This window comes from Myiozetetes cayanensis, unplaced genomic scaffold (genome assembly GCF_022539395.1).
Source record: "Myiozetetes cayanensis isolate MyiCay16 unplaced genomic scaffold, myiCay2020 scf17, whole genome shotgun sequence".
Lineage (NCBI taxonomy): Eukaryota > Metazoa > Chordata > Aves > Passeriformes > Tyrannidae > Myiozetetes > Myiozetetes cayanensis.
The window spans coordinates 8,062,029-8,081,840 of NW_026087378.1; the positions used below are offsets into that span (position 1 = coordinate 8,062,029).

Genomic DNA, 19,812 nt, shown 5'->3' on the forward strand with positions numbered 1-19,812 from the left:
GCCTATAATATGAAACAATTTAAACAACTTTTCTGAACAGCCTGTGAATCATCACTCATGCCCAGCTATCCGGCTATGCTGTCTGTGCTCAGGAAGGAGCATGACAGATCCAACTCAAAATCCAGGGGCTGCTCTTGCAGCAAGTAGAACAGACTGGAGATGAAAAGCCCAATCAAATCTGAAGGTTGAGATGTTTGGCTCAAGCATTTATGTTGAACTGTGACTTCCTTGATGCTCTGATCCTGAGCTTGACTTGCTTTCCTCTCAAGAGCAGCATAAATAGTGACGAACAAGGCTCTCACTGTGGAATGCCAAATGCATTAACACCACAGATATTTAGCACTAAAAATCTGATGCAATCTTAGTGTTTCAAAACACCAAGGTCAGTTTTCTGGGGTGTTGCAAGTGGAGGAGGGGACATCACTCAGCAGCAGTGCCCCATGCAGGCTCTGCTCCAGGTCACCCAGTCCCCTTGTATGTGTGAGCTGCAGCCAATCCTGGCTTCTGCCACGATAAAAGCTGCTCTTTTCTGATCTATAAACACCTTGACAAACGGGTGGGGTGTAAGCAGAGTGGGTGTGCAATTCCAACTAGAGAGTGGATGGAAAAAAAACCAAACCAAAAAAAAACAAAAAACAACAAAAACTTTGAAGCAATGTTAATGATGCACTTTTTGCTGTGCCTGGCACCCCACCCATAGTGCTCAGAGCATTATGCAATTTGAGAACAAGTTCCCTTTGACTTGTACCCATTCTTAACAGAAAATGAATTGGTAGGAAAACTGTTTGCTAGGAGAGACATAGAAATTAATGGCATGGCATTGTGTGTGTCTGTGTGTGGCAAGGACACAGGCCAAGCTCTGCACAGACTCCTGAGAGCTAAATGAGCATCCAAGTGCTCAAAGCAGAATCAAAGGATCTCCAGAGATGAGCAAACTTCCTAAACAAGCGTAAATAATGAAGCTGGGGGTTGTATGAGAAAGCTCATCAGTATATAAATAGCTCATTTTGAAATTCCCTGTTATAAAACACCATTAGAAAAGGGTAGATGAATGGTGAGCTTGAGGCCTTGTGTAATTACCAATAATCTAAAGGATAATGGGGGATGATACAGATGGGCTGGGAAATACAGATCTAAAGTAGACCAGGTGCAGCAGGTAAAACCAGGAAGAGTCAAACTTGGCACCATGAGCCATTGGAGCCATTTTTCACCTTTTCTCTAGGCAAACCCAACCAGAGATGCTCATCTCTCCAGGAGGCAATTCTTACTGAATCTTCTAGGTTGCTTATACCTAAAACATGCCCTCATTAGTGAAGAGCACATTCAAAGCACAGATGTCAGCACCACTCACAGCATATTGCTAATATTGCTCACCCAGGAAACTCGAAACACTTGGAAGGTGTGCCTTGTCTTCTCTAGGATAGAACAGTATTTTTCTCTTCTAGTCCTGTTATTCTCTCCCTCAGCGCTTTCTTTTCCCAGAAATTTTTCTCTGTCAATCCCCCAGCCAAAGCACTTCATCAGGACCCTACTCTGGGTGCAGCAGTCACCCAAGCTACTATTCATTGGCACCTGCCACAACTGCTGCAATGTCAACAGTGTAATGTAAATAATTTCTGCCCTCTGACATCAGCATTTTTTGTTTTAAGCAGCTGTAATTAATTAGGAGATCTGAGTACTTCTCTTTACCCTCTGAAATACAATTTTTACCTGGCCTTTGTCTTACTGGGGGCAAGTATTCAGCACTTCTCACATCAGTCTTAAATACATCCTGAACAGACAGAGTGGAAAATTGTCTTAAACCCTTTGGCATCCACTTGCTGTCAGTTGAATGTCAAGCCAGGAATAAAAATTGGCAACTAGCTGTAGATTTCACAGTCATGCAGCAGGATTTGTGGAGCTGAATTTGCAGTTCAGTTCTTGGCTTCAGCTGTCACTCTATGTACCTCCAGTGATGAGCATTCATGCCACAGTGAGGAATTGGAGTTGTCAGATATCCAGGGCTTACTGAAATAACTTCATTTGAAAATGAACTGTCTCTTCTGATCTGAATAATCAGACAGAACAACATACAAAATGTTTGACATGTATTGGGAGCCTGGTACAGTCTCTGACACATGAATATATTTTGAATATTTCAGACTCCATTTAATGCTTCTCCAGAGTTTTTTGCAGAATGGTAAATTACAAGCTCTGTAATTAAACCATACATTGCCTTTGATTATGATTCAATCCTATTTCTTTTAATAGAGATTATGAAAGCCATTGATCAAATACTTCTCAGGTACCTCAATATAATCTAAAAGCAAAGTAAATGTTAACAGGGAACTTTTAAGCTTTGCTGTTAATAGTTATTCTGAGGCTCAACTACACTTTGGAAATGCAAGTAAGTCAAAACTGCCCTCCTTATTGAAAAGGAAAAGCAATCAGCACAGGTGTCTTCCTCTGAATTTATAAGTAATAAATACATTGTTCTAGGGCTAAGCAGAAAACTAGCCATTTATTCTGGCAGTTTGGCACAGAATCATATTGTATGTATAGCCCAGAGAAGTCATGTAGTACAGTGAGGAGCTGCTGTGCGTGACCCACTGTCATCTTCCTGAGCACCTCCAGTTCTGTTACTATGGATATTGGACCTTCTTAGCCTATTTCAGATCAGCAAACACTCCGAAATTCTGGGACAAAATCACAGTGTCACTGACATAAAAGAAAATCAAGAGAGATTTTTTTAAAAATGTTCCGTGTATAAAGCAAAACGAAGGAGTATTGCTCATTCAATGTAACCTTCTGTTTGTAGACTAACTTTAAGCAAAAAAATATGGGCACATCTTTGAATACATTCCCTTGGGTTTGGTTTTCTCTCTCTGCCCACCACAACAAACTCTACAGGTGATTTAAGTGCAATGTCTTGACTTTTTTCAATTGTTTAAATTCAAAGGAATTCCAGTGCACCATGTACCAGTCCTGCAGTCCATTATCTATGTGGCTGCAGCCCTTCCAGTAAAGGATCGCTGTTCTAACCCCAGGGGTTCTCCCTGGGCTGTGTGTACAGGAGTCAGTCAGCTTCTAGATCAGAAATCAGCTCTAGGAGACAAAACTCCAGATACTCACCCTCCACACGTACCTAAAACATGATTTTTATGCATCAGGTTTCTGGTTTGCCAGTTTAAAACACAGCTTGGGTTGGCACTAAACCACACAGAGCCGTGGATAAGAAACTGTATATTTTCTGACAGGTCACTGAGCTGGAGCCTCCTGTGCTCATCCCAACAACTCATTTGTGCCTGCTGTCCTGACAGTCTGACATGTGCTGTCAAGGCTCCTTTCCCAGCCAGGCTGGTGCTTCACTATTCAGCACCACTGCCCTAATCTGCAGCGGCACATACCAGTCTCTTACTTAACTACTGACGCAAAACCAGTGTCTCTGGAATCCAAATAAATCCTCCAAAACCCCCAAAGTTAGTATTATTGATGGCTTCTCTATTATGCAAGCTACATATTTAAGGCAGCATAGGACACAAATTATGAAAAAGGTCTTTATTATTTACACAACTGCTATAGTTCCTTAAGAACAATATATACCATTTTTATTTGAAAGGGTCAGTCTTCTTTCAAATACATGAACTGCATAATGCACAAGTGTTGGAAATGCCAAACAGCAGTCACATCACACTTCTCTAGTGCAGGCATAAGCAGCGCAAGTAAATGATATTTTAAGAACAGTATGGCTGAATATTGTATTTAAACACAGTGTTTGCACTTTGACAAGATTTAGCTAGAAGAGAACAAGGGTTTTGTTCATGCTTTGTTAGGAATGTGACTTTCCCATCTGAGGTTTAAACCATTTATCTGACATAGGGGAATTTTTCAGGCAGACTGCTTTTCACTGACCAAATAACAGTGGGTTTCTCTCCCTCAAACTGCAATCTTTTGTTTTCCAGTAAACGCTGCTTTATAGTACAAGTTCACATACTGGGGTAACTTTGCCACAGAGGTGGTACTTTCCCATCTTACTGTCTTGCACAGAGAAACACTGACATACTAATACATACCAAACTTAGACAACTTGTAATTTATAGACTTAAATACTGGAATGGGAGAGGGAGACTGTTTCTAAAGATGGAGGGAATAGAGGACTTATACAATTCATACACTGCCAAGGTTGGCTTTTTAATCAACTTTTTTGGTCTAAATATTTCTTTCTAGTTTCAGAATGGTTTTGGTCTTTGATGGTTATGGTTGTACTTCGGCAGCAAAGGAGAGGAAAGTATTTTGAGAAGTAACACCAGAACTGAATGCAAGAAAAAGCAACTGACTTGTTTCTCCCACTTTGAGCTTATTGCTGTGATCTTTTAAAAAACCCACAACCAACTGGAAGACCAAGTTTTAGCAGTCATTCTGGCATTGGGTCCAGTGTCCAGCACTATTATACTCTAGCACAAAAGCAAGGAAAAGTCCAATGATCTTTGTGATGTTCCCTTCAACTCAGTGCCACACAGTTTTATTAGTGTTATTGTCCTTGCTTCTTTGAAAGATACCTGAAAGAAATAAAAGTACAGTTTTTCACAAAGTTAGAGGTAGGTACAAATATATCCAGGATCTTGTGATCAAAGTATGAATCTGCTTTCTTTTCTCACTAACAATGCCCCTTTTGATAACCCCAAACTAGAAATGCAACCAATACCACTTATGATTTTTATTTGATTTCAACATTTTTCAGTTCCATGATAGGTTATCTTATGGCAATTCAAAGTCATGTTTTTAGTTAGACTCTATCAGGCTTTTTAAACAAAAGGGAGGAAGGAAACGGAAACCTGTTTTATTCAAAGAGGATGGAAAATTACATCAGCTGGAAAAGTGGCTATTACATCCTCTAAGATAAAAAGGCCCATTAGGTAATGGCACTCCTTCAAATAAATTCAGTGATCCAGCATAACCTGAAAAGCACAGCCTTTCACCAGCTTCTTTAGAGAATCTGAGTGACTTTAAAGGACTTGTATTCTGATTCCACAGTTCTTCTAGCACTAGAGCTGGAACAATCTGTGGTATGACAGTGAAGGCTTTGCAAATACTTCAGGAAAAACAATCCAACCAATTTCACTGACAGTGTGAATTATCCAGTGACTTTCACTACTTTTAAGGTTTAACATTTGACTTTCTGTGTAATCAGAGGCAAGAAAGAAAATTGTACCAAGCCTGCAAGGCTGTTCTTTTAAGCACTGAACGGGTGGTTTTCAAACATCAAATTGTACACACTTTTCTTCACGTGCATTGAAGCTTCAGGCTGTTGCATAAAGCCATTCAGAAGAATTTTGCTCAAACACTTCAGCTAGTTATTTTCTAGCGAGAATTAGGTTGATAACTAGTGCCCTAAGCACTTGGAAAACTCTTGTTCATAACACAGTAATTTGGAGCTGATGAATACTATGAAACCACACAACCTAGGTAGTGACAGAGAACCACTCTGAAACGTCCCAGAGCTCTGAAGTAACTGCCAGAAAAGTTGCCACCTAACAAAGGAGCTGGGATCTCAACTCGCAGCCTAACTTGCAAGGGAGAACTCTGCAAGGGAACCATGTTCTTTCAAATATTCTTTTCCTTTTAGGAAGCATAATTGCATAATTGGCAGTCCTGAATACTGGACAATTATGAAAACACAGATGCATTCTGTCAAAATCTTATCATTTTAGAGAAACCTGCCCAAACACAACAGCCTTATTAAAATTCTACTCAAACTGAAAGATCTTCATAACTTCATAAGTGATGTCAAAGTTCATCAGCTCCACTGTTTCCAGTCTTTGTAGAGACAACTTCAAGCAAAACATGTGAGGTCAGGGACAGAAGGAAGAATTTTGACTTTGTTCTTACCTTTCCCAATGTTTGTGATTCAGCTCCAAAAAGTCATCTAGTTTTGCTATTTCTTTGAGGTATTGGGTGAGCTTTAGAAGCTCCTTGTCTTTATCCCGATTTAAATGTGCTTTCATAAAGGGTCTTATCTGTACAAAATAAATGAACTGAGTATAACCATTGGCTCACAACAAAAGAGTTTTAGATTCTTTATCATTTACCATCTATTAAGGTATATTTTCAGTACTATGCTAACTTCTTACAGGTAAGAGGAAGAAAAACCTTTTCCATTAGTGGTCACATCCAATTTGGCCTGTTCTTCCTGCAGACTGGACTGTGGGGATTTTGCTTTGCACCACCCTGGAAGAAATTTGTTTTCTCTTGCACTTTTTTGAGCCTTCCCTTCCCAGACAGACTGATGAAATGATCTAGAATGGACTGGCACATTTTCTAATATGATTTCACAGAGATTTTTGCAAGAGGGTTTTTCATCTCTGCTTAATGAACTGTGTGGCTTTTTTTCAACAAAAAGCCTTTGACTACAATCAGAGCTTCTGTGAAAAGACACGTCAAAAATAAAGCTTATCTGGCATCTTCTTTAAGCCTGGAATACATTATACCTGGGCCTTGTTTTAGTGATTCAACATTTTTGTCTGCAGCTGTTAAAGACATTTTGATAAACACCTTTCAGATCTGAGCTAGAGGGACCTCTCTGGATAATTCTCTGCCCAGCAAGATCTTTGCTATTCCTGATTCTCCTTCCAATTAAGATCATCTTGTTAGATCTCATCAACTGCTGCCCTTTTCACATCATGGATACTTTCAAAGAAATCTTGAATTTCTGCATTTGAAAACCTCTTTCTCATTTTTAAAGAAATTTATGAAATTTCTTTTAGTACCACACTGCTCTACCATCATATATAAGTAAAAATTTAGATTTCATTTTTATTCAGAACCAGCACTAATAATGGAGCATAAACTGGTTGACAGTTGTAAAAAATGAAATGTTTGCTGTTCTGTGTCAAAATGGCTCAAGGCACTAATTATTTCTTCTAAGAGAACACTAGTGATTACACTGGCATACTATCATGAAGTACAGTCACTTGTTAATTAATTTACTTTCTATTTAATATGACCACTCTTGAGATTGAATGTCATATATTTCAATGGTGCCTGCCAGCAATGCCCAGCTCAATTATAGCTTGCAAGTATAACTTAAACATAAATCATAATTTTATTGATTTTGGTAGTCTCTTAAAAGCTCAGTTAATAGTGAAACAAAATGTATTTAATACTACTCTTAGGGAAATACTAGTCCAGACAAATGGCACTGTAAATAAAAAATATAATAAAATATGCATCTTTGCTAGTTAAGAGTAGCCTTTCCTCATGATACAGCTAAGAAGTATGAGAAAGTACTGCTTGAAGTAGGAAGAAAAAGTAATAATAAATGAAAATTCCAGGTTACCTTGAGTCCATTTTGTGGATTCATTAGGAAGTTTCGGCCAATATCATCAAACATAATAGTATTCTTTTTGCTGTAATATTCTGAAAACTTTCCCCAGATAACACCAAGAGGCTTCACCTGGAAATACAACACAGACAAGATACCTGAGGTCAATCAGATCATATATAGGAGGTGAAAACAGCACCTATAGTAACCTGATTCCAAACTCAAATGGACACTTGCATTCTTTTCCTTTAGCATTAGTAGGTAGTTTGGCTTCAATAAAGGTGAAATAATATACTAAATACCCCACACTAAGGATAAGCTTTCTGTTGGTACTAAATTTTCTTGCAACCTTTACCTACTATTTGATTTGAAACCTGTGACATCCAAATGCATGACTCAAAATAAAACATTAATAGAGACTTTCAGTAGCAAAAAATCTGTGATTCCAAGATTCTTACAGTTTTCTTGCATGAAAACTCCAGCACAACTTTATTGTTGAATATTTCAAAGGGGTATGGCAACAAGTCAGCTGAATGTAGAAAAAGATCAGGAGAAAACAGGTACTTACATCTATTAGTCCTCTTCGAGGAGTGTGCACTGTTATCATGGCAGCACTGTCCAGCATGAAAGTTATCTTGTAATTGGTGTTGGTACTCACTCCAAGCTCCTGCATAACAAAGATTTATTTTTAAAGCTTCTAATTAAGATGGTTTTACTGCTGAACAACTGGAGCTACAATTACAACACATTGTTTGTCACGGGGCGAGCAGCGGAGGGATTACCAGAGACACGCTAAAAATAGATATCTGGGGCAATTTAAATTGGTTACACAATGAGAATCATAAAAGTACACTGTTCTACCATGAGAAAAAAGCTGATAGGAATTTATTTTTGCAGTGTTTAGTAGCAGTAACTTAACAACTGATGTCAGCACAAAATCAAAGCAACTTTGCAGAAAAGGCAAAATACAGAAAGGCATTTATGCACCATCTTTTACAAGTTCTACATGCCTCAACTTTACTACCTATAGCAACTGTGTGCACTGACTGCTATTGGTTCCTTACAGTGAGTTGTACAAATCACAGCCCAATTTAAGATGAAGTATTTGGTAACAGTTCATTGGTACCGTTCCCTCCTGCACACGTCCAAGACATTAGTCAGAAATCTCTCAGTTTGCACTTTAAACATTTGATAACTCTTGAAATAAAGACTTTAAGGAAAACATCCTTTTTAAAACTAAAAAACTTTAACTAGATGAGAGAGCATCATTTCCATTTCAATTCCTTTCAAATGCTGAAAAGTAGTAGCAAAATTTGCTGACATGGTGTAACGCAGATATTGCTGACAACTTCTGGTGTGTGCAGCAGCAGTAATATGCAAAGCTACACAACAAGGACAAAATATCCACTGCAGCAGCTCTCCTGCAAATATCCAGCCACAGGTAGCTGATTTGCTTTCTTAAGAAAAAAGTGAATGTGGCAAATGAAAAGCACAACCTGACTGGGTCAGTATCCTGTTATACTGACAGAACCAGCTGTTCTAGACCGTTTGAATTCCAGGCATAAATAGATGGCAAATGAGAGATTAAATCTGGTTATCTGATACTCCCTTCTTTTTAATGCTGTTCCTGCTCTGTAGTTTAAAACAAAAATTTCAGTGCCAAGCATTGCTAGGATCACTGTTCCCTGACAAAAACTGAAATTTTTGGAGATAAGCACGCATGGTGCCACCAGTTTAAGGAGAAACAGCAGGTGGCATCTAGTGGTAGGAATCTCAACGGATCAAGATTCAGGAGCAGGCAGAGAGAGAGATTCAGTAACATGAAAGGGCTGGGAAAGCAAGCTAGAAATGTAGAAAGGTGACCAGTACAGGAGAAACATCCCATTTTGAACACTGACAGACAAACCATAAACATGTAACACTGTCACATGAAGTGCAATGTTTGCAGGGCTCAACACTGATTGTACTTGCACTAACTTCACTTTATAGTTCTGACTAAAGGGTCCCATTTCTGCGATCACTCTGAGGCATTTTTGTTTGAAAAAAATGGTAGAAATTAATTATTTTGAGGAAGAGAACACTAGAAAAATGTGCTTTGCTCTGCTAAAACCTGAAAAATAGTGTATAATAATACATGGAAATATAAAAGGTTAAACTTGGAAAAGTTTTTCCTGAAATGGAAACAATCTTTGATTCATAAAATGCCCCAACCCACCAACCAAACACACAGCAATTCTTAGTAAGCTCATTAGATTTACAGCTAAGCCTGACAGTAAATATGTTTACCATGAGGTCAGCTGTGCAAAACTGGCTTCCTGCCTGATTTCGGTACAGAAGAAACCAGGACTGAAAAACGAGCTCTTACAGGATGTTTAATAAGGCAGAGGAAGCAACAAAACCACACAGCTGCAATAGGTAAAGATGAAATGTTTCCTCTTGATAACCTACTCCAGCATCTCACATCTGTCTGCTCCTTTAAAAAGAAAATTACATTTAAAGACTAGAGATCTATAATTAGAGGTAAGATGAAAGCAACTGTGAAGGCTGCGTGACGAATCCAAGTTTCAGCAGGTAGTGACTTGTGTTTAGTTCTGCTAAATTTAGCACCTATGCTGATAGTTTGTGTGGAATTCCAAAGTTAGACTTAATCTAATTTTGTGATGGAGACAATTTAAGGTGACTATGAAAATTTAAAAAACTCAGGTTATGGTTCATAGAATCTCCCCAGTTTCTGATCCGCTCTGTAATGCTGAGGCTAAGCCCAACTACAGGAAGAGTTACCCGGACCAGGAACAAATCACGCATTTTCAGGAAAACTCACTTTCATTTTGGCTTCAATCCACTTCATATTAGTAGCAGCTGAAATAAATGGAAATAAAAAGAAAGAATACTTTATCAAAATAAGTCATTAACAGGCAAAAAAGAAATAAGCCAAGAAATTGCTCACTTCAAAAGCCAAATTTTTACACAAAATTTAATTTCAGAAAGATCTATCCTCATTGCAGCTTGCAGGGTTACTGCCTTAAATACAGTCTTCCTTCATGGAAGTCTGTTTTTATTCGGAAAAGCTTACTTTTCAAATGAACAACTAGATGAGCAGTGCAAGTATAGAAACCATTTTCTAGATCAGCTGTTACTGAACTCTACAGTCTGCAGGACCATGAGGAATGGGCTACACCTGGTTTGAGGAATCACACTGCTTGTGGAGATTTCCTTCTGGAAGCAATGATAAGAATACATAAGGTCTGGAAAGGACAAAGTCTCAACATTGTCCACTTACCTAAGAATACGCAGAAACATTGTTCCAGACTATGACAATGAAATTTTGCAAAACAATTTTATTATGGTTTGAACCCTGCTCTGGCTCAAGTCTGCTCTGCAGCTGTTGGACAGGAAATGACCCAGCATGCAAAGGCAAAGGATCAACCAATTCTCTAGACAGAAGAATTTGGTTCATTTGGCAGTTCACTAGGTATTGTCTGGATGGAGATTATTTGTAAAGATCACTATCAAACAGTGTTTGAATGTTGATTATACAGTTCTGTTACTTCAAGCAGTTGTTTGTTTGTACAAAGTAACACTCAGTAAAGTGATGCTGAGACCCATTGCCGTGAGCTCTTTCACATAAGAATTACTATTTTTCTAAAATATCCCTAATAGTTGTATGACTTAGAGCCAAACATTTCTGCATTGTTTTAGATCTTGTGATTCACACTAAAAAGCAATACAAAAACCTCCCACCTGGAGTGTCTGCTCTGAATGACAATTTACACTAAACTCTTAAGTATTGAGTATAAAACTTACACCAAATTACAATATCATAATCCTCATATGCAGAAGTCAGGAATTCATGAAGGTATGGCCTCATCAGTTCTACCCCAGTTTCAGCACACGATCTGTGGTCTAAAAAGGATATAAGAGATAAGCAATTCGTTATTAAAGTATAAGTTAATAAAGTTCAGTCTGACTTTCCTACCTATCCAAAGATTTCAGGAGTTTCATGAGGGAAATTCTGAGGCACTTTAAGATTATTTAAGCTATTTAAGCTATTATTTACTCCTCACAGTTATGCTGCCATGACACACCTACACTGCAGAAAACTAAGTCAGAAGGAAAATTCTGGCTTCCAAAAAAAACCAGCTTGACAGAATTTTCAAGTAAAACATGTTTTTGTGTATGTTTGGTAATAACCTGTAAATAAAATTTGAAGCTATTCTCCCACACCCCCCAAAAGTGGAGCCAATCAGGTACAGACCAGGATGACTATTTTACAATATCTTGCCCTGCCACAAAACACAAGGTGTCAAGAGAAAGACTATTTAGACAGAATATTAAATTGCCACCTTTTTATGTCTTCTTGCATTAAAATCAACACCATGCAACACTTTAAAAGCCCAATGTTTTTTAAAATGAGAGAAGAAGACCACAAAATCATACAAAGCAGAAGTTCTGTTGTATAAGGTAGCAAAGCAAAACTCAAAGAAATGTGATCTGGCAAATAAACTGAGCTCTTAAACAAAAAAATCCCACGAGTTGCATAAAAACTCACCAAATAGTGTATAATCGACATCTAGCACCAGCAGCTTTTTCCCTTCTCTAGGAGGATTCAGAATTTCCACTTTGTATTCTTTAACTCTACGGGAAATTTTTAGTAGATTTTCTTCCCTAATGTAACAGTGCAAAAAGTTGCAGTTAATTAAAATGCACACTCTACATTCAATAACAAACTGTTTTAATAGCTAAAACTCCTAACCTATTTTCTACTTCCACAACTTCCTCTTCGATATCAAAGTCATTGACCACGTCATCGTTATCGGGAGGTGGCCCAAGGACATCTTCCTAAAGGAATAATAATAATAACAAAAGATAACTAGGATCACAGAAGGAAAATAACAGTGGATATCAAGTTTCTGTTACTACACATTACAGGACAAAAATACTATTTAACCAAAGTGATTTCACTTAAGTAGTGGAAAGAATTACTGAAGTATAATGATGATCATTCAGATTTGAGAAATCAGTGAATATCATAATACCAGGTTTGCACTTCAAGTCCAGAGCAATAAAGGAGTTTCATGAATACACACTGCTCTCAGAAATCTTCAGGAAAGCTTACTTTACATAGAAAAATAAATGCAAACAGAAATCTACTGTACTATATCATTTATTAAATGATGACTGAAATATTCTAAATTTAAAATCACAATTAGAAGACATGAAGCATTCTTTCCTGTTTAACCTAATAAACAGATAAAATATTTACCAAACTCTCTTCACGAGTGCCCATCATCATTATTTTAGTATTTGGTTTCAACTTGAGAGCTCCGAGCTTAACATCATCATCTGCAGGTTTGCCTGTAACACAAACAGGTAATATTTGAATTTTTTATTGGAGTAGATTTTAGAAAAATGTCAATAAATTTCATGCTTAATTAAAATAAGCTTCCTGTAAAATACCAGATATCACAAGCTGTATTATCATTCTATTCCATGTCCTGGTTTTAGCTGAGATTGAGTTACTTTTATTCCTAGTAGCTGGTGCAGTGCTGTGGTTTGGATTTAGTGGAAATAATGCTGATAACACACTGATGGTTCTTTGGTGCCAAGCAGTGCTTACTGTAAATCAAGGACTCTTCATTTTCCTGTGCTCTGACAGTGAGCAGGTGTGCAAGAAGCTGGGAGGAACTGGCCAAAGGGATATTCCATTCCACAGAACATCATATTCATCAATAATAACCAATATCTGGTGATTTATAAAATGCCTGTATTCATGTTCATTTGAGAGCTAGAACTGGGAGGTAGATGCCCTGTTAATGGGCATCTTGCCTAGGTTTAGAGGATGTTTGTCCTTAAACATCTCAGGCACATCCACAACAAACAGCAAATGGGAATAGTTACCCTTCATTTTAAGCCCAAGTAGTTTTTGACGCTCTGGTAACACTCCAGTAAGGCCTTTAAGAGACTGTTTCAGGTCCAACACTGTGTCTTCTTCTGACAGCGAGGTTATTGTATACTCCTGTCCGCCCCATTTTATGATGAGAGAGAGAGACATCCTTGGAGCATATGTTCAGTATTGTTTTCTGAAAAATCTGCTGCAGGAGGAAAACAAAGATCATGTAAGGAAGAAATAGGAGAACTGCTCTTTTCACAAGACAAACCATAACATCTATTTAAAGTACTCTTGACTTTTTTATTACACTGCACATCAAAGAGCTGTTTGTTTTCGCATGAGCGGATGATAAACACGCTGGTAAAGTGTTGAAACAAAGGGATAAAGAACAATGTTAAAACTGGGGCTCTGAGTTCCACTTTGATGTATTTAGCAATGTCACATTCACTGTTTGCTGTGTGTTCTGTGCAGGTACAGCCTGTGCACTGCACACCCGGCACTGCAGCACCATAAAAGTCATTGCAAGGCTCAGAAACGTCCTCTGCAACACTTCTTATGCAACCAAACCAACCATGGATACCTTTACAGATGCAATAATCAAACAGCAAATACTAAATACCTGAAACATATAAACACATAAAGACAGTTTCCTGAATGCAACAGTCCATTTTTGGCGTTGGATTTCTCTAATCCCTTTCACTGTGCAATACCTGCAGTAATACACACCCCAGGTCACATCTCACTGTAGCAATATCAGTGTAGGAATTTGAAAACAAAGCCAAAACACACACCCACACAATGCAATTACACTGTAAGAACTGCACTTGCATTGCAGTGCTGACAAGACAACCATAATTATACTATCCTTACTTTACAAAGCATCGTTTATACAAACTGTGTTTAACAGTTTAGTCCTACATTAACCACAGCAGAAAACCAGGATTTTTAGGTTAACGCAAAATTAAGAACATGGTTTTGTCTGTTAGGGCTTGGAAACAGAGAATCAAGGAGCTAGAAAGGTATGAAAAGGCAGATACAGACTGTCAGGAGATGCAGAGAAGGCCTCTGCACCACTGATGGTGAAACTGTCCTCAAAAGACTGATAATCAAAGAGAGGGCAGACCTGTGAAAAAACTGGGGTTATCCACCTTCAAGAAATGCATTACACCAATAAAAGCAGGTCTGACAACTCTAAGAAATCTCAGAATCAAAAAATCTGATTCTTCTTCCTCTCTAGCATTGTATTGTCAGTGGCTACCTGCTCTCAAAATACTTCTCTTTTATGCAGTAAAAGCTACTGGGAAACAAACAAGTAATTGCTCAGGCACTCCCACCAAGCTCAGACCAGATAAGAAGTAGGCTAGATGCAACCTGCTTGCTGAGGACACTATAAGCCTCACCTCCACACTATTGTCCCTGTGAGTCCTGAAAACAATCTCAAGAGGAAAAGTGGTATCACAAAAAATGAATTTTTTTTTCCCTTTTTTTCCCAAATATTCTCAAATCAGATAGGGACCTGGTATTATACTGTGAAAAAGACTCATGAAAAAGGGGTCTTAGAAGCACTAAGTGGTTTGACAGAGATTAAGGCTGCAAGTGTCAAGCCATGTTGATACATAGGGTTACTGCCATAAATTAATCTTATCCATAATCCTTGGAGTAAGTTTACAGAAAGAAAGGTTTATTTGCCCGTTTCCTTACCTGTACCATATAACTCAAATCATTCTGAAAGGAAATGCACAGGGTAAGAACTGCGTGAAAACTACTCAAGTCTCTGTCCAGTGCTAAATTGAAATGCTCATCCCTCCAAAAATGAGCACTTGACCAACCCTCCATCCTTACACAACCACAGCCCTGTCACGATGAGCAGCATCACAGACAAGACACCTTCACCCCACACAAAAACACTACAGGGACTGAATCAATGAATACAGGAAAGTGGATCAGGAGCAGAGGAAGACACGGATTTCCGAGGGCTCTACCATGGGGGCTGTGAAATACAATTTCCTTCGGTTAATTACACCTTCTGAGCCTTCTCAAGGCCCTTGGACCACCAAGAGCCAACGGGTGGGAAGGTCACAGAGAAAGCGTTGAAGTCGTGCTGTTAAATTGTAGCATCGCACCGATTTATCTCGGCAGGTCGCGAAGAGATACATCCACATCCTTAAGTCCCGCTAAGCAACACAAAACCCCCAAACCCACAAAGCGCCCGATGGGCCCGATGGGCCACCCGTAACAGGTGGGGAGCGGGGGTTTGGGGCCGGGGACCGCTCGGTGCCAGCGCGGGTTCGCAACCCTTCGCCAACCGGGCTGTCCCGGCAGCGGCACGGCCTCGGCGAGGGGAGCTCCCACACGGCCGCCACAACCGCCCGCCCCCGCCTCCCGACACCGGCCCGGCCTCCCCGCCCCTGCCCCCGCCGCACCCACCGGGCTGCCCGGGGCCGCAGACCCGCCCTCGCCGCACCCACCGGGCTGCCCGGGGCCGCAGACCCGCCCTCGCCGCACCCACCGGGCTGCCCGGGGCCGCAGACCCGCCGTCGCAGCGCGGAGCGGCCGCTCACCGGCCCCGTCCCGGCCCGTCCGCCCGCAGGAAGCGGAACTGTCGCGCGGCGGAAGCGGGAGGGCCCGGATGTGCGCGGGGCCGCCCCGGGAGGGACCCCCGCGATGCTCCCGGTGGGGAGCTGAGCGCCCCGGGGAGGCCCTGGACGAGGCTTGCACGGGCAGCTGTGCCGCCAGTGCGCCTTCTCTGTTGTTAACCTTGAAAGGAGGTGGTTCCGTGCCCACGGATACCGACTGAGACACCCCCACCCTGCAGCGCTGCCCCCGGCTCTGGGGTCCCCAGCGCGGGAGGGACACGGAGCGAGTCCAGGGGACGCACCGGGAGGATGAGAGGGATGGAGCAGCTCTGCCATGAGGAAAGGCTGAGAGAGCTGGGATTGCTCAGCCTGGAGAGGAGAAGCTTCGGGGTGGCCTAATTGTGTCTTTCCAGGGGCTGAAGGGAGCGTAAAGAAAGATGAAGAGAGGCTTATTTACAAGGGCCTGGAGTGACAGGACAAGCGGGAATGGCTTCATGCTGAAGGAGTAAGTTTAGATTAGATGTTAAGAGGAAATTCTTCCCTGTGAGGGAGGTGAGACACTGGCACAGGTTGCCCAGAGAAGCTGTGGCTGCCCCATCCCTGGAAGTGTTCAAGACCAAGCTGGCTGGGGCTTGAAGCAACCTGCTCTAGTGGAAGGTGTTCCTTCCACTGCTGGAGGGTTGGAATTACATGATCTTTGAGGTCTCTTCCAATCCAAACCATTCCATGATTCTGTGACTCCAAACTCAGCTCCTAAGCTGACTCTCTACAGGCATATTGTTGTATCTGTTGAATGAAGGGTCACTTCTTGATTACTGTGGGATTCTTGGGAACTGGCTTCAGCTGCAGTGGTTTTGTGGGTGGACAACAGATTTAGAAGAAAAAATGTACTTTGCCCCAAAATGGCCTTTTGCACTCACACATTCTGCTTTACAGAAATAGTTTAAAGTGAAGAAAATTGTTGTGCAAAAGTAAAGTGTGGTTTCTTATGTGAAATCACGTGGAGGTGACACAGGCTGTGGTTCCACCTGGTAGCAGTAGAGATGGTGTTAAATTTGGGGAAGGAAGTGAAGGTTTCCATTACCTTAGGTCTTGCTTGGGTTGAGAGGTCAGATAGTTTTTCTTTCTCTTTTTTTTTTTTTTTATTTGGTGATAAGTAGAGAAGAGAACAAAAGAGCAGAGATAAACAGCTGTGTACTGAGTCCCAAGTTTTTTTGGAATGGCTACTGGAACTGCTAAGAGCTATTCCTGGTTTAAATAAATCTCAATGGAGAAGGGCAGTATAAGCAAAAAGTGTGCAGAAGCCTGATTTCTTTCCTAAGAGGATATTAATTTAATGTATTTCCTACCTGGATATGAATTTTGAGTTTGTTCTATGTTCAGGTTTTTGCATAAAAGCACCACTTTGGTTTCCTGCAGAGTGGTGCAAATGGGAGACTGCTGTAATGACTGTTCTTGTCAAGTTTAGTTTCTGACTGCACTTAAATCCACTTAAAACCAGTTGGTGTGTTCGTATCCCAGTCACTAAGGGTTTACTTTTTGCTTTCATGACACACAGTTGTCCTCTGCACAGAGGCAGCGCGTTGCAGTAGTGCTGGAAAGCTTCCAAAGCTGCAACTTGTAATTGAAGTCACACCCTGTCATGAAAATATGCACCCTCCAGGCCTGCTTAAAAATTCAGGCTACAAAAATGACATGAAGTGTGATTGCTTCTCTAGTTGTAATTTGTTTTAAGTATTTTTTATTGTTTTCTTGTTGGCTTTGAGAAAGATCTCTTGAAAAAGAGGCAGTAGGGTTTGGGGTTTGGGGTTTTTTTTCTGTTTGAGGAGTAATATGAAAAGGTATTTATAGGTATTTAGGCATATCTAGTTTCTGGTGTGATGCTGGTGTTTTAGTATCCTGGCATTCAGGACATTCTTGAAAGATGCTCTGATCCTGACAACATTCATATGGTGCAGATAAATAATTCCATTTACTTAGCTGTGAAAACACATGGTGGTGCTCAATCCTAATGTTAATAAGTGCAAAGTGGTGACTTGACTATGACCATATAATTACAATTCAAAGCCCAAACAGCACAGTCTTTTCTTTGTACTTTTCGTGGTGGGTTTGCACTGTGGTAAATTAGCAGAGCAAAGAGTGGGGAAGAGCAGTGGGGGAATTCTAAAGCACATGCACGTTCCCTCTCACCTTGATGTGCACTGCTCCGTCCTGGGATGCTCCAGGGTGAAATCAAAGAAGTGACTGCATGTCAAATTGATGCCTCCTGGCTCCCTTCCCGTGCCTCATGTTCACATCACGCATTTCTGAGTGTTCTGAGCAATGCACTCCTGTGCATAACCACTGAAGCCTAGGAGCTCATCTCCTAAATTGCTGTTCATGCTGCATGTAAGAGAGCAAAATTCCCACAAGAACTCAGGGGAATCTAGGTAAGGATCCTTGAAAATTTAAAGCTGAAAATCATGTGGAAAGCTCCAGAGGTTGCTTTGGGAATTGAGAGATTAGATCACATCTCTGTGATCTGAGGAAAAGCAAAAGGTGATGACATTGCAGGCCTGAGAGATGCTAAATATTTGTTCATTCCGTGACTTTAGTGGGGGAGAATCAGTGCAGATATTAATGTGCTGCAGACTAAGAAGGGACCAACAGAGAGATTTCAAGGTCTTAAAAGTTTTGGGTGTTTTTTTCCAAATTGCTTTTTGGTTTGGAAAACTCACTTGAATATGCACCAGCCTCTCTACTCCACTTATAAATTGAACCCACATTAGTTAAAAATTTAGAACAGAGCCCATATTCTGCACTAGGAATGAAAGAATCCTTAAACTACCTTGGTAGCAGTGTATTTTAATATGTTGTATGCTCTTTGGTTTCCTTTCACACCTCTTTTTACAGTTTCCTACAATACCTTATTGCTTTTTCCCTGTCCCCTTTTTCCGTTACATAATTTGTTCTAAGCAGGTGTCAGAAGCAGTGATGTCTGAGAATGTCATACCCTGGAAGTCTAATCCCATCCCAGTGTTTCCAGCCTGACTCAGCCGTGTGTGCAAGTCTCCTGCCCTTGACTCCATCACCACTTGACTGCAGCAGAGCAGCCAGCGGGGTGTGCTGGACACTGCCATCACTGTGCCCCAGAAATGCAGCATTTGAATGCTCCCTGTGATTCTGAGTCACTGTGACTCCGGGCACAACACTGAGTGCTGCATTCCCAGTGTCCAGTAATGCTTTAGGAGCTGGCAGCTCAGCTGGAGACATGGAAATGTCTCCAGTTTGAAATTAAACACTTTTTCAGGTTATCGCTAATACAGTAAGTCTCTGCCTCTGCTTCTTTATCAGTGAAGGGGAGGTTAGAATGATATTTATGTAGTTTCCTTACAGGAGTTTTTTCAGGATTATTTAGTTAATGTTGGCACTATGACATGCTATAAATACTAGAGGCTTGTACCCGTGTACCATATGATTTTCCACTTTCTGAATGCAACTGTTATTCTTCTGCCAGTATTCAGCTTGATGATTTTTATTTTATTTACTTCGATTCTTTGTATTCTAGATTATGCCCCACTGGCAAGGGATCTTGGGAAAGAACTGTGATGCTTTTGTTGGCTGAACAAAACCTGATTCATCCCTTTCCTTACATCACCACCCAGCTCTCCAGGTTTTCAACACAGAGATTGCTATGGCTTTCCTTTAGTTACACTGAAAATCACAGCAGCTGTTTATTTGGAGCTAGCACTCTCCAGCGTTATGAAAGTGGTAAAAATATATGTAGTCATAGGGGAGATTTAATTATCAGAGATACTGCAGAAGTGGTTTCTTGAAGAGATTGAAAACAAATAGGAAATTGAGAAACTGTGACTGGCTGAATTGTAGAAAGAGCTCTGAAAAGCAGTGAGAATGAGAGGAAAAATAAGGGTTGATGAGAAGCTAAGTGATGGGCAGAAATTTAGGAAATAGGGTCACAGATAATGAAAAGCAGGGAATTTTTCAAATGGGGATACAGAGTGAGAGTAGGTAAATCAGAGAGAGATGCACTGACTCTGCTGCTATTG

The 19,812-nt window shown here is 40.4% G+C and overlaps 1 protein-coding gene across 6 annotated transcripts; it reads right to left on the bottom strand.

The window, feature by feature from the left end:
- Positions 1 to 3,522: 3,522 nt before the first annotated feature.
- UBLCP1 (ubiquitin like domain containing CTD phosphatase 1) lies at positions 3,523 to 15,790 on the bottom strand. 6 transcript variants are annotated; one of them, XM_050312099.1, is made up of 11 exons: positions 15,700 to 15,790; positions 13,199 to 13,389; positions 12,564 to 12,655; positions 12,054 to 12,139; positions 11,850 to 11,965; positions 11,105 to 11,203; positions 10,122 to 10,159; positions 7,869 to 7,967; positions 7,316 to 7,432; positions 5,869 to 5,996; positions 3,523 to 4,538 (listed from the first exon to the last, which is right to left on the bottom strand). In XM_050312099.1, the coding sequence occupies exons 2-11, from the start codon at positions 13,350 to 13,352 to the stop codon at positions 4,511 to 4,513; spliced, it is 957 nt and encodes a 318-aa protein (XP_050168056.1). In that variant the 5' UTR covers positions 13,353 to 13,389; positions 15,700 to 15,790; the 3' UTR covers positions 3,523 to 4,510. The 6 variants fall into 6 exon arrangements, with proteins under 6 accessions (XP_050168056.1, XP_050168053.1, XP_050168054.1 ...); XM_050312096.1 differs by having other exon boundaries at positions 13,199 to 13,392; XM_050312097.1 differs by having other exon boundaries at positions 13,199 to 13,392; positions 15,659 to 15,773.
- Positions 15,791 to 19,812: the final 4,022 nt, after the last annotated feature.

What these genes read in the sequence shown, in the direction of transcription:
- UBLCP1 (XM_050312099.1), bottom strand. Translation starts at nt 13,352, where the DNA reads ATGTCTCTCTCTCTCATCATAAAATGGGGCGGACAGGAGTATACAATA. An exon ending in GGATTGAAGCCAAAATGAAA is followed by an intron (nt 7,968 to 10,121) that starts GTGAGTTTTCCT and finishes TTTGTTATGCAG; the next exon opens with GAGCTTGGAGTGAGTACCAA. An exon ending in AATCACAAACATTGGGAAAG is followed by an intron (nt 4,539 to 5,868) that starts GTAAGAACAAAG and finishes TATTTCTTTCAG; the next exon opens with GTATCTTTCAAAGAAGCAAG.